General features: G+C 36.4%; 1 protein-coding gene across 3 annotated transcripts in view; it reads right to left on the reverse strand.

The window, feature by feature from the left end:
* Window positions 1-18,650, reverse strand: part of PPP2R3A (protein phosphatase 2 regulatory subunit B''alpha) — a 148,376-nt gene that overhangs the window by 5,280 nt on the left and 124,446 nt on the right. For all 3 annotated transcript variants that reach the window (XM_074370872.1, XM_074370877.1, XM_010947706.3), the window contains one exon: window positions 17,967-18,073. In XM_074370872.1, coding sequence (XP_074226973.1) covers window positions 17,967-18,073 — 107 coding nt within the window. The remainder of the gene's footprint in view (window positions 1-17,966; window positions 18,074-18,650) is intronic.

The raw sequence follows: 18,650 nt of genomic DNA on the forward strand, positions 1-18,650 counted from the left end.
TCCCTTTGGTTACCTTGCGCTCATCTTTTAGTCTGAGATGTCACTTAAAAGGTTCCCGATTCCCAGGACCTTGGCTACCACCATCTCTTATTTAGACGCCTGTAATGGCTTCCTTATGGATGACTCCTGGCCTCTCCTCTTACACCTCTACCAGTCTAGCAGAGCAATCTTCAAGAAATCCAAGTGGGGTGACAGTACTTCCTTGCTTAACTCTTCAATAGCTTCCCTAGGCCGGCATGGTCTGGCCCCTGCTCATCTTACCAGCCACATTTCCCTCTGTTGCTTACCATACTCCAGTGACACTGGCCTTTTAACACACTTAACAGAGTTTCCTTCCTCAGTGCCGTGGCACATAGTTTTCTCTCTGTCTAGAACATTTTTTTGCTCCCTGCTTTTTGCCTGTTTCCTTCTCAACTTATAGGTTCTCATCACCTCCTCATGAAATTCTTCCCTCAGCACCCTAAGTTGCAAGCCTCTCTCCATTATCAGTTTACCCTGTGAATTTTTTCCATAATTATATAATTAAATGTCTGTCATCCCCACTCAGCTGTAGTATGTCCATCTTGTAACTCACTGTTTTCCTTGGGTTGTAGTACAGTGTCTGGCACCAGGTGCTTTAAAGGTCATGCTGAATGAAAGATGATGCCCTAATGCTCCTGCAAAACGATGGGTGGAGTCGTTGGGGAAGGCTGGGGTTAGTAAAGTGGTGAGAACGTGGAAGTCATCTTGAGGTCACTGAAGTCAGAACTGTGAGAACCGTAATCTTTATCCTGTTCTCCAAGAATTCCTGAGGGTGAGAGAGTGTTTACTGATTCCTTCTAAATGACCACTTTCAGATTTACTTGAAGGTCACTGGGATTCCTCTGGGATCAAATGAAGATCATTTTATGTTAATTGGCCACTTTTAAGTGAGTACAGGAGTCAATTAAAGCAGAACTCAGTGTTCACAGTTTATTAAGAAACTCTATGGATCAAACTGAGAACAAATTCTTTACCTTAGTAGTTAACAGTATTGTTAACATAGGGAAAAAACAATAGTTCATGTATTTTTGCTAGCACTATGACAGGCAATATGTTTCCCTAAGTCAGTTTCCCCTTTCAGATGAGCAAATTTTGGGCAAAAGAATTAAGGCTAGTTCTGCAGATTCCCGGGACGGAAGTATGATAGCTGGAGTTAGCAGAAATATGTGGTCTGAAAAGGGATTTGTGTGCAGTTTCAGGGTCCTGTCTGGGAACTGCGGCATGATTTTACTTTTGGGATTCTCACTATTTACAGGGGCAAAGGGATAGAGTGTTTGTTTCAGGGCTTGTCTGAGGAAATCTAAGATATATGGTGGCTATAAGCATAGAATAAAATGTTAAAACAGTTCTCTGATTTGTAGTCTATAATGCTTCCGAAATAGGAAAGGATGAATTTTACCTTTATAGTTTTAAGAACAGCTATTTCAAGCCATTTGTATAAAATGGACTAACTGAAATACTCGGTTCAAAGAATTTTTTTTTAATTTTTTATTGATTTCTAATCATTTTACAATGTTGTGTCAAATTCCAGTGTTCAGCACAATTTTTCAGTTATTCATGGACATATACACACGCATTGTCACATTTTTTCCTCTGTGAGTTATCATAACATTTTGTGTATATTTCCCTGTGCTATACAGTGTAGTCTATTCTACAATTCTGAAATCCCAGTCTATCCCTTCCCACCCTCCGCCCCCCAAGAATTTCTTTTTTGATCCATTCAATGACTAGAAAAATCTTTTGCTTCAATTTTTGTTAAAGTTTCCAAATATGTACCACCTACTCTCCTGCCTCAGAAACTTGATCACATTTCATTTCTGATGGCTGAGGGCCTCTTGTAGTTCTAGGGTCGTGAGCCATCTGTGTTCACTGCTACTGTTTTGGATGTAGATAGTATAAAAATTTGGGTTAGGTATATTCTGATTATGAACTTGAAGGGAGGGACAGGGTTTAATTCATTTTTATTACCAACCACAGTGTCTGGCAAAGTAGGTACCAGTGAATATCTATTGAAGTAAATTAAAATTGGGCATTGATTTGTTGAATGCAGAAAAATTAAAATATATTAACTTTAGGTTCAAATAAAGACTATTTACTGACCATTATTAAAATAATGACTCAACTATTCTACTTGTAAGATTATAATTCATGCCCCAGCATACACACGTGTTCCCCACCTTCATTACTGCTGCTCCTTTGCTGAACTTCCCCACTTCACTGAAGACATTTAGCTCCTCACAAGCCTTTACTCCAGACTTGACTCTCACTAGCGTACATTCTGGAAGATCACTCCAGTGGGTTTTGGGTGGCCTTCTTTGCCTGCAGTGTCTTATTTTTTCCAGTGCTGATTGAAGTAAATGGTAGAACTCTTACAAAGGCTAATTCAATGTATGTTTATATTTAATATAAATAAAGGGGGTCGCTCGCTCTCCTGCATTCTGAGACGGCCCGCACTCTGTCTATGGAGTGTGGATCTACTTTTACTTTAAACTAAACACCCCCACACCTCTCCATCTCTCTCCCTCTTGCCTTTCTGAGATGGCCCACATTCTGTGTATGGAGTGTCTATCTCCTAAGCCGTTTTCCCTTCTGAGACAGACCCCACTCTGTGGAGTGTGTATCTCTCTAAATAAACCTGCTTTCACTTAAGAAAAAAAAAAAAGGAAAAGCCACCTTTAAAAACATTCAGTAGAAAACAGTTCTTCTAAATTATGTAAATGTCTAATGACAGGGAAAATGGATGTGTTACTGCTTGAGAGAATACCCTGCACCATTATAAGTCATGTTTTTGAACACACTAGTAACATTAAGCATCAAAAGGAAATATACCGAAGTGTAAATAATGGTTATACCTGGATGACTGAACCAAGGGTGATTTTAATATCTTTATATTTTCCATTTTCTGCAGCAAGCCTATCTTTACTAATCAGATAAAGACTCAGAATAAAAAAGAAAATTGTGCTTAATCTAGGTTAATCAAATGTAAAGCTATTGGTGAAATACCAGAATATCCTGTAAGAAAGTATTTTTAAGATAATGTGAGACTTTTAACTAAAAATCTGAGGCAATCAAGTATTTGCCAAATTGGCAGAAAAGCTTGTTTCTGATTATTGCAGGTCTCAGTTTAAGAAAGCAACATGGAGTACCTTTTAGCCAGCTTTTAACAATTTTTGTGGCATTTTAAGCTTACTGAAGAAATCGTAAGAATGTTAATTCAAACAAATCTGGTGTCATAACCTGTTATCTCCATATAGGTGACACATTTAGTTGAACAAGTTTATGTAACTGGTACCCTGGCTTTCTGGTTTCCCCTGTGACCATTCATTAGCTTGGCTGAATTTATACAAAACGCTGTTGTATGCTGTGATCGTGTTGTGTGCTAGATGGAATAATTCACGATGTTTGCAGCCTCATTCCTGTACCCTCGGCCCTCTTTCACATCACTGAAATATGGAGTCATTCCTAGGTTACCTATTATTTTTAATTACTAGGTTACTTATTGAAAGCATTACCTTGAATCAGCTGGTACAGGCACTGCCCAAAGGCGACCTATAATGTTAGATGGTAAAGTAGATGGAGAATTTCAAGTTGTTTTTGGAGGGTCAAGCTGTCTGGGCTCCTGCAGTTATCCTTGTAGTGAGGGTAGCTTCTGCATTATTGCTGCCTTCTGTGCCACTCAGTAAATATCTTCTGAGGTCACATCCCCGACAGTCTGCCAGGTGCTGGGGTTACCAGATGAGTAAAACATGGTGCTTTTGCCCTAAAGGAGCCCATGTTCCAGTGGAATCACCAATGGGTCCACTGTCCCCAGAACTTACATGCCAGACGCTGTCAGATACATTATATACATTATCTCTAGTTCTGAGAACAGTCCTGTTGTTCACGCAGCCGATATGTACTGTGTGCCAACTGTGTGCCTTGTTCTGTGTTCTGGGAATGAAGGGGACGAGGTCGGCAGTGGAATGCTAATGTTACACCTGACTGAATTCTAGTTCAGAGAGGTTATGTAATGTGGCCAGGATCACAGCCGTGGTAGTAATAACAGCCATTGTTGATTGATCACACAGGCACTATGCCTAAGGGCAAAATATAATATATACATTGTTTTATTTAATCCTTAAAGAGGGCCGTGTGGCAGGCGTGTCCCCACTGAGGCTTGCACGCCTAAGTGATAGAGCAAGGATTTGAATTTAATAAATCTGTCTAACTCCAAATTCTGGGCTTTTAACCTTTCAGTAATAGTTACGATTGGTCAGGTGTCTCCTACGTGCCAGGTGTTTATGTGTATGAGGTTCTCACAAGCTTGGAAGGTAGCTGCTGGTATCTTCTGAACCTGAGCCTCAGGAGTCAGATAACCTGCCCAGCTGGCGAATGGCAGGCAGAGCCAGATCTGTCTGGCTCCTAAGCCTCTGCCTTTCCGTGGTACTACCCATTCTTCCTCCCTTTCTAATATTTGAGTCTGGTAATTTCTGTTGGACGAACTCACCCTGACTTATTTGTAATTCTTCTTGAGATGAAGCACTTGGTGGTGTAGCCTTGGAATTCTGGGTCTGGAATTTCGAACCATGGCGGTCAGCTATTAACAGCTGTAAACAGGCCTCGTTTGTTGACATTCTAGTGCTCGCTCTGCAGGCTGCGGCTGTCGGAAGGCTCCTCTCCCCTCGAGACCTCGTCACCCACATGTGCTCTGCGCAGCCCTTAGCTTATCTCCCACAACATGAGAAGAGGGTGTCCAGCAGAAGCCTCTCATATACACACTGGTCGAATTTCACCACAGCTGGTCTCTGCTTCTCCCTCTCGTGACCCCTCACCTGTCCTTCTGTCTGCGTCCCTTTGTCTCCTGTCTCTCCCTTCCACACACTGGCTCCTTCTCTGAGCACCACCACAACTAGAAAAAGCCTTTTGCTTGAGCCAATTATTCTCTTTAGCTGCCATCAGGTTCTCATCTTTTTAGGCTAACAAACTTAAGTGTTTAGACCTGTTATCTCTTTTTTTTTTCTTCTTTTAATGCAGGTTACAAACCAATATGTAGTATAAAACTCCGTTTTTGTAAAACAAATGACTTATCTATTTGCAAAGAAATGTGAAGGATATACTCCTAAATGATAAATCAGACTGTCTCTCGTGGTGGATTTTAGGTGAAGATTTTCATTTCTATTTTCTAACTCATTGAATACATATTACCTATGTCAACAGTTAAAGGGGAAAAATAACTTTTTCCTGTTTATGGAAGTAATACATGCTCATTATACAAATCTTGTAAGTTACAGAACAGTATAAAAAGCCAAATTACTTGCAATCCCACAGCCCAGAGTTAACTGCTGTTAATATTCTGGAGCCTTATCATTTAGCTTGTGCAGATAGCGACACACATTTTTAATACTGAGATTATATCACAATTTTATAACCCTCATTTTTCTGTTATGTTTTTGTGCAAGCACTAAATTTAAATGTCTGCATTATATGACACACGGATACCATGACTTACTTAACTATTATTGTACATTTGTGTTGCTTTGAATTTTTTTATTTTAGAATTACCTGTGACCAGTGCCAATCGTTTGGATAGAACAGTTCTATCTAAATTCCTGATTATTTACAATAGATACCCAGAATTAGAATTGTGAGTCAAAGGGTATAAATTCAGGCTTTTGCAACATATTGTCAAATTAATTTCCAGGGGGGCTGGGCCAATTTGCTTCTGCCAGCAATATCTGAAAGTGTTTGTCCTACTGTACAGTGAGCCTGGAGTGAGGTGTTACTACAACCTGCAGCTTCTGTGAGAGCAGTTCGGGCACTATTTTAATTGCACCTGCCTGTTTCTCCCTGCTAAGGCAGGGATCCTGTCTGTGCTCACCAATATCCAGTAATGCTTAGTACACAGGAGGAATGCAAACATTCATTGAATTAATACCATCTTTAAAAAATTACTACCAATTTAATAAGCTATACTTCTTTTGCCTCTCACTTTTAAAAAAAGTTTAATTTAACTTTAATTTACATATCATAGAGTTCACTGATCATAAGTGTTTAATGTGCTTTAGTAAATTTTTACAACTGTGCAACCGTCGCCACAATCCAATTTTAGAATACTTTCATCTCTCCATCTGTCCCTCCTCTCCCTTGCGTCTGTCTGCATTCACTTTCTACTCTCAATCCTGGAACTAGACAACCACTGACCTGCTTTCTGGTTCTATAATTTTGCCTTTTCTAGAAATTTCACATAGATAGAATCAATAATATGTAGTCTTTAGTGTCTGGCTTCTTTCCTGTAGAATGGTATTTTTGAGATTCATCCATATTGTTACATGTATTAGGAGTTCTTTTATTTATTGAGATGTAATTGACATATAATAAGTTGCTCATATTTAAAGTGTACAATTAATAAATTTTGCCTTTTGTATATACCTGTAAAAGCATTGCAACAATCAAGATCATGAAATAGCCATCCCCCTACAAAAGGTTCTCATTCTCCTTTATAACCACTATGGCCCTCCCCACTGGTTTGCTTTCTGTCATTGTAGATTAGCATGCGTTTTCTAGAATTTTACATAAATGGAAATCATGCCAAATTGGAATATACTCTTTTTGTCTAGCTTCCTTCCCCTGGCTTGAGATTCACTCATATTGTTATGTTTGTCAATAGTTCATTCCTTTTTTTTTTTTATTGCTGAGCAGCATTCCATTATATGGACATACTGTATTTTTCAGTTTACCAGTTTAGTGGATATTTGGATTATTTCCAGTTTGGGGCTGCCATGAATAATATTGCTATAAACTTTCATGTACAAGTCTTTGAGTGAACATTTCTCTTGGGTAGATTCCTAGGAGTGGAATTGCTGATTCATATAATAAGTGTGTTTAACTTTTTAAGAAATTGCCGAATGTTTCTAAAGAGGCTATATAATGTTACATCCCCATCAGTCCAATGTATGAGGGGAGGCTCCAGCTTCTCCACACTATTGCCAACTGGTGATTTTAGGTGTTCCAGTGACTGTGTAGTGAATCTCACTGTGGTTTTAATTAACATTTTCCTAATGTCTAACGATGTAAAGCATCTTTTCATATACCTATTTGCTATTTGTACCTCTAATTTAGTTAAATGTTTATTCAAATATTTTGCCCATTTAAAAAATTAGATTGTCTTTTTTTATTATTGAGCTGTAAATATTCTTTATATATTATGGATAGAGGTCTTTATCAGAATGTTCTGGAAATATTTTCCCCTAGTGTGTCTCTTGATTTTTTGAATGGTGTCTTTGAAGAACAATCGTTTTTAATTTTGAAGGAAGTCCAATTTATTAATATTTTTATTGCTCTTGCCTAACCCAAGTTCACAATGATTTTCTCCCATGTTTCATTCTAGAAGCTTTAGAATTTTAGCTTTTACATTTTGGTCTCTTCCATTTTGAGATAATTATTTTTGCATATGGTATGAGATACGGATTATGGGTTCTTTTTTTGCATATGGACATCCGATTATTTCAGCATCATTTTGAAAAGACTACCCTTTTCCCTTTGGTTGAAAATTAACTGGCCATATATATGAGGGTCTATTTCTACAGTGTTTCATTGACCTATGTGTATACTTACCAGTTCTACAATGTCTTGATGATTGTTTCCTTTATGGTAAGTTTTGAAGTCAGGCAGCATAGGTCTTTCAACTTTGTTCTTTTTAAAAAGTGTTTGGCTATTTTAGGTACTCTGCATTTCTATATAAATTTTTGGGTCAATTTGCCAATTTCTATAGCAAAAGCCTGTAGGGACTTTGATAGGGGATGGGTTAAATCTGCAGATCAATTTGGGAAGAACTGACATTTTAACAATACTGAGCTTTCTAATTCTCATTATTTGGGTCTTTAATTTTGCTCAGCACTGTTTTGCAGTTTTTGGTGTGCAAGTATTATAGTTCTTTTATTATATTTATTCCTAAGTATTTTTGATGCTATTCTGAATAAAATTATTATTTTTATTTGAATTTCACTATTTCATTGCTCATTGCTAGTCCCTGGAAATACAACTGATTTTTGTACACTGAGCTTGTATTCTAAGACTTTGTTAACTCATATATTAGTTCAGGGAGCTTTTATGCAGATTTCTTGGTGTTTTCTACTTAAAGGATACATTATCTATGAACGTCTTCCTTTCCAATCGGAAGACTTTTAATGACTTTTTCTTGCCTTACAGCACAGGACAGGAACCTCAGTTAAAATGCTGAGTAGAAATGGTGAAGAGAAACATTCTTGCCTTGTTCCTAATCTTAGCAGGAAGGCGTTCAGTTTTTCATCATAAGTATGATGTTAATTATAGATGCCTTTTATCAGGTTAAGGAAGTTCCCTTCTATCCTTACTTGGGTAAGAGTTACTGTGAATGGAAGCTGGATTTTGTCAAATGCTTTTTTTTTTCTTTCTATAGAAATGATCATGTGGTTTTTTTTTTTTGTCTTTTATTATACTACATTAACAGATTTTCAGACGGTAAGCCAGCCTTCCCTTCCTGGGGTAAACCCCACTTAGAGTGTATAATCTTTTTTATATGTTGCTGGATTTGTATGCTAATATTTTGTAAGAAGTTTTATATTGATGTCCATGGGGGATACTGGCTTGTAGTTTTCATTCCTTGTGACATCTCTGTCTTGCTCTGGTATCAGAGTAATACTGTCTTTCTAAAAATAAGTTTAGAAGTGTTCCCTCCTACTATTATTTTCTGAAAGTAGTCATGGAAGATTGGTATTATTTTTCTCCTTAAACGTTTGACAGAACTTAACCATTGAAACTATCTGGACCTGGACTTTGGGGGGAAAACTTTTAATAACTTATTCAGTATGTTTACTTGATATAGCCTATTCTGATTTTCTGTTTCTTCTTGAGCCAGTTTTGGTAATTTGAGTTTTTCTAGATTATGTCCCATATCATCTAAGATGTGTAATTTATTGGGATAAAGTTGTTCACAATATTCCGTTACACTTATTTTAATCTCTGTAGTATCTATAGTGATGCATCCTCCTTCATTCCTGTCTCTTTTTCCCCCCTCCTTGGTCTAGCTAAAACTTTATCTTTTTTTTTTTTTTAAAGCTTTCCAAAGAACCAACTTTTAGTTTCATCAGTTCTTTGATATTGTTTTCCTATTATCTATTTCATGGATTTCTACTCTGATCTTTATTATTTCCTTCTTTCTACTTATTTTGGGTTTGGTTAGCTCTTCCTTTCTCTACCTTTTTAAGGTGGAAGATGATATTATTGATGTTAGACCTGAGCCATAAATATTCCTCTAAGCACTGCTTTAACTGCATCCCACACATTTTCTTTTATTTTCATTCATTTCAAAACATTAAACTTCCCTGCAGTGCCTTCTTTGACCCATGTGTCTTTAGAAATGTATTATTTAATTTCCAAATATTTTGGGGTTCCCAGATTCCTTTCTGTTACTGATGGATGTTTAATTTAATTCTACTATGGTCAGCCAACATACTTTATATTACTGTAATCCATCAGAATTTATTGAATCTTATTTTATTCACCTAACGTATGGTCTGTTCTGAAGAAGTTCCATGTGCACTTGAGAAAAATGTGTATTTTGCTGCTGTTTTGTGGAGTGTATATATTGACTAGATCAAATACACTGTGTTGTTCAAGTCTTCTGTATCCTTACTGATTGTCTCTAGCTCTATCAATTACTGTAAGAGGTGTGTTGAAATCTCCAACTGTAATTGTTGAATTGTCTGGCAATTTTTGTTTTCTGTATTTTGAGCCTCTGTGGTTAAGTACAAATACATTTAAAATTGTTACATTGGGCCATTACATTTTAATTGTTGGAGAAGTAGGAATTTTCATTATGACTTCCAGGGTGAAATTCATGTTCTTGACCTTGAAGAATTTATGAAAGAATTTATGAAAGAACATTACTCAACCCAATTCCTCTGCTTTTTGTTTGTGATACAGAATTTGTCACTTTTTAAAAAATATACTCAAACCTATAAATAATTTCCTTATAAATTTCTCCTCTCACTTTTTTGCTTTTAAAGTCTTTTAGGCATGCAGATATTAGTTGAATATGTACTTTTTTTCACCCACCAACATTTTACTGATGAGTTAGCCTTTTCTCGACACATTTAAGACTATCTTTATCATATACTACATTGCTATACATAAATCTTCTGTTTTGGTGTGGATACTATACTGAATTTAATTACTATGGCTTTGTAAGTACACTTTTCTCTGTGCCCTACCATACCTTTGTTTCTTTTCAAAACTCACTGCTATTCTTTTGTATTTATTATTCAATGTGAGTTTTAGAATTAGTTGAACAAATTCTACAACATATTTTGGGGGATTATATCAAATTAATAAATTAATTTTAACATGGGGAATGATCTTTATAACTTTTAGTGGAATTTTACTATGTTTTCTTCATATATATTTTAAGTCATTTTTTCTTGATATCACAAATAGGATTTTTTCCTATTATATTTTTAACTGATTATTTCTCAGGTATGGGATTAATACCCTTTACCCATTAAGGAGGTGCTCTTCTTAAGTTTGCTTAGTTTTATGATTTTTTTTCCAAACCAGAAAATATATTAAATTCTATCAAATGCCTTCAAAGAATCAGTTTATATATATATATATATATATATTTTCTCTTTTAGTCTTTTAATGACAGATTTTGTAAAGTTGAACCACTATTGCAATCTTGGGATAAAACTCACTTATTTGTGTTACATTCTTTTTTCTGTATTGGTAGATTTGACAAATTAGTCTTCTGTAGTTCAGTTTTAATATCTGTAAATTAGGGATAACAGCATCTACAAAGTAGGGTTTTTGTGAGCACCCACTGAATTAAAATACTTAGAATAGTGCTTGGCACATGGTATGCTTTGTGGATATGTGTGTATAAATTCATAGATTTATTTTTGTTTAAATATAGTTGTTTAACTTCTTCCTCTCATGTACTTTATTTGGGTGTATTTTGTCATCCTTTTTTCATGCCTCTTGAGATGATAGCCTAATTCATTTATTTCAGTCTACAGTTACAAATTTCTCCTTGTCTGTATCCTGTAAATTTTAATAAATATAATGCTTTCATTGCCTGGTTCTAAAAAAACTGTAATTTGTATTTTGACTTGCTCTTTAGCTTAAGTTGCTTTAAAATATATTTAAGTTTTCAAAATTTTATTTTTAACTTTCTAGATATGTGCATTTTTGTTGTTGTAAACTTCAGGTTGTATTTTAAATAACAAGTGTGGCCTGTATGCTAGTAATTAAAAAAAAAGATGGCAGTTTCCTTTGTGCCTTAATAAACTGGCACTTTTATGATGGTTCCATGTGTACTTGTTGGGTACCAAGTATGAAAGCTTACTAATTCCATATTCTTTCTTTATTTTTTGGCCTATTTGATTTGCTGGTTTTTATACAACTATGGATCTGTCCATTTTTCCTTGTATTTCTATCAGATTTGTTTTATGTACTGCATAAGGTTCATAACTTATTTTCATGGCCAACTATTGAAATACTGGTAAGTTTCTTTTAAAGCTTTCAATTCTGTTTGTCTCATTAACATTACTATACCTAATTTCTTGTTACTACTCATGTGACAGTTACCTCTGTGTGAGGTATGATTCTAGAGAATAGTGTCTAGTTGGATTTTTAATCCATTCTGAGTTTTGTGCTTCACACTAAATCTGGACTTACTCTGGCCATTTATTTTGTACTGTCTTTGTCTTTTTGTTGCCTTTCTTCCTGTAGTGGATGTGTTCCTTTACCAGTATAGCATTGCCCTGTTTTCCTGGCCATATTGGCAAATCTCCCAGATCTTCCTTGGTAAAACGTATGGTTTGGATGAACTTGACTCCTGTCCACGCTTAGTTCCAGGCCTGACTCCTTCAGGAGTTAGTTCAGGGACTGGACCTAAACCAAGCCAGTTAGAGCCAACACAAATCCTGGGCTTTTGCTGGATCTGGTGGGAAAGGGGTTTTTGCTTTTATTAGAACCTGAAGCTCTTAGGTGATCATCTTGCCACCACATATTAAAAACTAGCTGGAGAGTGAAAGAATGAAAGAAAAGCATTATGAAGGAGATAAAGTCTGTCTCTAAAGTCAGTAATACCCCTAGACTTTCCAGTTCTATAAGCCAATAATTTCTTTTTTGCTTTGCTTTTTTTCCCTTATGCCAATTGGAGGTAAAATTCCTTCTCACCAAAAGAAAACTGATTAGCACACTTGTCTTTTGGTAGGTTGAGTTTTCTTTATACAAAATTTTCCCAGTTAATAGTCTTGTCTTTGGACCTTAAAATTTTAAGATGTACTTTAACTCTAGTCATTGTTAGAAAAATGTACGTTTATCAGTGTACGCTCCACTCTAATACAGTCATAGCATATTATCTTGAGCGTCTTTTACACTCCCTGTTAATAGTATTTATAGTCAATACTCACCTAGTTCCAAGAATAAATTTTTATTAATTTTGTTGCTCATGATTGCTTCTTGCATCCCACTAATCCTCTAGGATCTGTTTACCTTCTTGCTGAAGAATATCCTTTAATATTTCTTTTAGAGACAGTCTGTGGGTGGTAAACATTTTACATCTCTGAATGCCTGAAAATGTCTTTATTTGCTTCACACTTAAATAGGAACAGAATTCAAGGTTCAAAGTTATTTTCTTTGCAGTATGTCAATGAAATGCTCCATTTCTTTTTGTTTTTACTTTATGGGTAATTCTTTTTTTCCCCTCTCTGGTAGCTTTTCAGTTCTCTGTTTCTTATGTTCTGAAATTTCACTCTAGCGCAGGGATTGGGAAACTACAATCTATGGACCACGTCTGTCTCACCACCTGTTTTTGGTACAGCCCATGAGCTAAGAATAGTTTTACCTTTCTAAATTTGGGGGAAAAAAATCAAAAGAAGACTATTCCATGACACGTGAAAATGATCTGAAGTTAGTATCTCAGTGTTTGTTATTAAAATTTTATTGGAACATAGCCACATTCATTTGCTTACATATTATCTATGGCTACGTTCACACAACAATGGCAGAGCTAAGTTATTGTGACAGAGAACTGCAAAGTCTGAAATATTTACTACCTGGCCAGAAAAAAAATGTGCTAATTCCTGTTTCTGTGTTTGTTTTTATTTGTTTAAACAATAAAAATTCTGGGAATTTTCTGGATATCATTTCTACTGGTTTCTTTAAGGACTTCTTATTCCTGTATCACAATCAATATTCCAAATCAAAAACTTTTCAGATGTATCCATTTTATTATTCAGCCCAATGACTGTGTTTCTTCACTGAAATTTTTTTCTTTTCATTTCCAAAATACTGGCCAGTCTTGCTTCAAAAGTATAATATTCTCTTCTGTCTCTAAAAATAGTAAATATACCCATTTTGATGTCTTGTTCTGATTGCTGTACTGAGTCTCCTTCCAAGGTTGAAAGTTCTTCCATTTGTTGAATATTTTACTGGTCAACTGTTTGATATTTGTCCTCTTTACTACATAGTAGAGAACAGACTCTTGCCTCTGTGTACACTGGCTGCTTGGGAGGGAGCAATATCGGATGGCTCGTGTTTTCCATGAGAATGAGGGGACACATGGCCCATGTTGCTCCAAGATCCCATACTCGCTGCTTTTGTCTTTCCTTTAGGGGTAGGACGGGATGGATAGGGTTCGACATGCCTGGATGCTTCTTTTGGTTTCTGTCTTGCTCTTGGTTTTAGTCAAACTAAGGTATGGATCACCCTAAGTGCTGCTCCCTTTATCTGTGGCAAACTGCATGCTCCTGCACAGAACCTAAGCTCTGGCTCCCTCTTCAATCTGATTCCAGCTGCTTTCCCTCTTTCAGTCCACTAAAAGTTTCTCTTCTTATTAAGTGGTGTGCTTGTTCTTATTTTTCTATGGTATGGAAGGCAGAAAACTACAGGGTGCCTTGTTTACCTCCTTGAAATGAGAAGCTAGTCTGTACTATTGTTATTTTTTAGAAGTCCACTGAAGTTTTATTTGTGGCCTGATGCATATTTTATAAATGACCCGTGGTCTATAAACCACAAAGGTATCTATTTTCAGGGACTATTTTTACTATGACTATAAATAATAGGTTTCAGTTTCTCCCTTTTGTCTTTTCAGAGTTTTTGCTTCAAAAATTAATGTTATCAGGACAGTTTTTTGGGGGGGGGGAGTGTTCAGTCTTTTTATATTCAACTTTTGTTGTCATTCCATAATTGGATCCTTTTCCTTTTAATAAGTGAATTTGTTCCATTTACATTCACTGATCTAAAAGTATTTGTCTTATTCTGTCATCTTAATTTATGCTGTATGGTCTGTGTTTTTCTTTATTGTGTGTACACGTTTTCTGATTAAATGAATTAGAGTATTGAGAATCTGGCTTTGGTGTTTCAAGTGTTTATTTTAATTAAACCTTCAGCGTACCAGCTTTAGAGGACAGCTGTTGAGTCCCTGTTTATAAAACTCACACATATATTTTTTTTCTCCCTTCGAATTCTCAATTTTAAATTGTTATTTCTAGGCTGTTATACATGTATTTCTTCCCCCCTCTCTACATCCCACTTTTAGTTATATTATTTTTTCCAGAATATTCTGTTATGCTCTCTATCCTTTTATATTTATCTATCCTCTAAACTCAATTTAGAGGCATTGAACACTATCATTTCTTTTCCAGCACAGGTGCTCCATTTCTGGGCTCTTTATTTTGGTTCACCTCTTGGTTTTATGATTATGTCCTTTGTAAAGAAGAGATCACAAGTGCTATATTCTTTCCACTTCTTACATGTTTGAAAATATCCATTTGTGTTTTCATGTTTGAATGTCATCTTGGGTTGGTATAAAATTTGGGGGGCATAGAATTTCTTTCTCTGAGACAAAGTTGAACTATTGTTTCATGATCTTCCAGTATTCATTTTTACTGTGGCAGTATCTGAGGCAAGGCTGATTTTTTTTCCCCTCTTGTCTGGTAACTTGCATTTTTTAAACATGGAAAAAGCCTCCAAAGTAAACTTTTATTTATCTTTGAATTCTGTTAAATTCACCACACATCTACGGGGTCAGTCATTATCAGTATTTCCTGGATATGGTGTGACTTCTGACCTTTCAGATTCAGGTCCTCTTTTATTTCAAAAAAGCTCTTCTATTATCTTTGAATATTTTTTTTCTATTTCATTTGCTCTGTTGTCTAAGACATATAAGGTAGATCCTTTTTGTTTTCCTTATATATACCTAATTTTCTTTCTGAGACTTTATTTTGTTCTTTTCTATTCAGTTTTACTTGATCTTTCAAAGTCTTCTTTTACATCCCTATTTTTTCTTCGATAGCCAAGAAGTATACATCCACAAAGTGGTTTTTAATGGTTACATGGGATTGCACTGTGTACATGTAGGGCAATTTTGCTAATCCGATACTAAGATTGCCTCCAGTTTTCACTATTATAACATCTACACATGTTCTTTTTTTAAATAAGACTAAAAATTTGTTTTTGTTTTTGGAGGGGGAGGGAATTAAGTTTGTTTGTTTTTTAATGGAGGCACTGGGGATTGAACCCAAGACTTTATGCATGCTAAGCGTGTGTGCTACCACTGAGCTATACCCTCCCCCTTACAAATGTTCTTAACAGTAGTGATATTGCTTTGTAAAGTTAGTAACCTCACCCCAATTCCTACTAATGAAACTCAGTGCCCAAACACTTTAAATATATCACACCTGTGAATCCACTTGCCTTTCTTCTTCTGATGCAGTCAGACTTAAGATAATCAATGAATGATGAATGATTTTAAGGGTTTTCTACAGGTCTTTGATCCCAGTTTTGTGGCTAAGCATATTAGGGAAATCTCTGGATTAAAAAGTGGTTTGGTGGTGGCTTCTTCAGTACTCTCAGAAAAGACACTTAGGACTTAACGGTAGGGGTGAAAATGGTACAGTCTCTAAGGAGGACTAGTTGACATTATCTGCTGAGCTGGGTGTTTCTTTTTATCCCTCTAGAGCTACTCTTCCCCTAGCTCTAAGCCCCAGGAGGCTGACCCAAATGGACCACACCATTGTGCTCTCGTGTCTTCTGGTTGGAAGCCAATGGGGAGCACATACAGGATACTGAAGGATACAAGGACAATGAAACTGGCTATTTGTTCTAGTAGCTGTCTCTCAGCTGGGTTGCCACACGTTGGCTAAATCCTGAACTGCAGATCATAAGCCCTGTCATGTGACCCTCTCCATACAGCTACTCTCTCTGTGTTCTGGGGATGGTTTCATCTCCCTGTCCTTTTGGGCTTACGGAGGGAAATGGTTCCCCACCATTGCTAGTTTGGGTGTCTGCATCATTTCTCGTTGGTTTCTCCAAAGTCCTCCTATGTCTTTGCAAGTTTGCTATCTGTTTGCTATACTTCTAGAAATTTATCCCACATTTGCATAAAATGACACATATATAAGATTATTCTGTATTTCACTAATAGTGAAATTAGAAATATAATGTCCATGAACAGAGGAATGCAAAATAATGGTATAACTATACAGTGGAATATTATGCAGCTATAAAAACTTACCACATTAATTGAATATATTAATGGAATAATCTCCAATTTATTGGTTTGTTTTTCCCTCCAACTTTCAGTTATTCTTTTATTTATTTTTTTCATTCATGCAGGGCCCCCAAAATATTTGTGATGCCTCATTTATACCTAAGTGATTATTAAAAACAAGTATTTGGTTCACCATATTGTTCTCCCAACCTTTGTTGTTGTGGTTTTCAGCTTTATTGAAGTTTGATACAAAAAAACTGTGCCCATTTAATGAATTCATCTTGATGAATTCAGACATATGCATGCATCTGTAATATCATTTCCACAACCAAGGCACTAAACTTAGCCACTACCTCCAAACATTTCTTTGTGTTCTTTTTTTTCTTTTGTAGGAACACTTAACATGAGCTCTATCTTTTTAACATATTTTAAAGTGCATGATACCATATTTTAACCATAGGTACTATACTGTATAGCACGTCTCTAGGACTTATTCAGCTTGTATAACATAAACTTTACAAAAGTGGAAAAAGCAGGGAACCAAACAATGAGTCTGCTACCATATGTGTAAGAGAAAAAAGAAGTTAAAAGAATGTATATGTGCACTTGGTTTTACATATATACTCACATGTATGTGTGTGTGTGAGGAGAGAGGATGTGGGGCAGAGAGGGAGAAAGTGCCTCTGGAAGGGCTCACAGGAGAATGGTAACAGTGGCTGCTTCTGGGGAGAACTGAGTGGTAGGAAGCCAACTATTTATTTGAATATTAAATCAAATGCATATACTGCCTATTCAGAAAACGCGTCACATTAATAACAAGGACTGAGAACCTGAGAAACAGTGACCAAGGAAGAACTAGAGGAGCTGCTACAGGAACCGCTAGAAGATGATGATAAGAGCCAGCGAATTCGAAAGTCACTGAGATGTTCTAGGCAGTAAAAGTCATGGGCAGTTAAATTTCTTACCACGGTCCCTTTATGGAATTTTACCTTATTATAAATCTTCTGTAAAAGTCACTTCCTGTACAGGGTTGAATGACAATACCATGTATGATACAGATTTGTTTTAAACATGATCATCTTTACTATTTGAAAGTAGTTCTTTGAGCTTCCTCCTGTATTTACAGGGTTTCCCAACATCCCTAACAAAGTAGAATGACTGCACAATGATCTTAGTTTCCAATGAAAGGTCCAACTCCATTCAAGGAAATGGGACATGAGAAGGCTTTTCAGGAAATTAGTGAAGGAGGGAAGAGAAGACTGCTGGGGAAAACATTCATTCAATTAAAGCTGGTTCAAGTCACTCATTTTTATGATATTCAAAAATGACAAAGATAGGAAAGGATTACAAGCTTGATTATTTAAGGTGGTCCTAATACCCCCTATAAGGTTACCCCTGTTAAAAAAGCTGTGCAAGACACAGGGAGACTCACCCTTCCTGGAACTGTGCTTGGGCGGACTCCTCCGCTACAAGGGTCTCATATTCCTCAGCAGCAAACCTGTCCCAGTCGGAGGGCTCAGGACCGTCGTTCTCAACGTCCTGATTGGGAAGAGGTCAGTCACAGGAAACAAAAATAATCAGAGACAGAGAATTGGAGATAGGTCATCACAAATGTTTTAACATCACTGAAGAAACCCCACCTGAAAGATGTTTCATTTAAACAAGTTAAAAGAAGTGCTAAAGTGATTTTCTGCACTTTCTACACTTTGAATCACAAAATTGTAAGGAATGGTTACAGCGAGACGGCTTAGGTTTAGACTTCAGCCTTGTAATCAGAGACTTCTCTGGCCCCTTCTCTCTGGCACTTTGCACAGCAGCTATCTGGAGTGACTTGTGGTTTGCATATATACCTGAAATGTACTGTCCCTTCCTCTGGCAAACCTTTACTGCTTCTTTCAAAGCCAGCTCAGATACCACGTCATCTGTGTTCTCTTCCTGGAAACAGCCCTTCTCCCCCCAGTCATTTCCTTCACTCCACTGTAGATGCTTGGTTGCCACCTTTTGCTCTTTTTTTCATCTCTCTCTGTACCCATCTTTTTCATCTCTGTATAACCAGTGTCTTCCACACACTGCCTGGAATTTGCTGAGCACTTTCTAATAATCTTTGCAGATCAGA

Source organism: Camelus bactrianus, chromosome 1 (assembly GCF_048773025.1).
Source record: "Camelus bactrianus isolate YW-2024 breed Bactrian camel chromosome 1, ASM4877302v1, whole genome shotgun sequence".
Lineage (NCBI taxonomy): Eukaryota > Metazoa > Chordata > Mammalia > Artiodactyla > Camelidae > Camelus > Camelus bactrianus.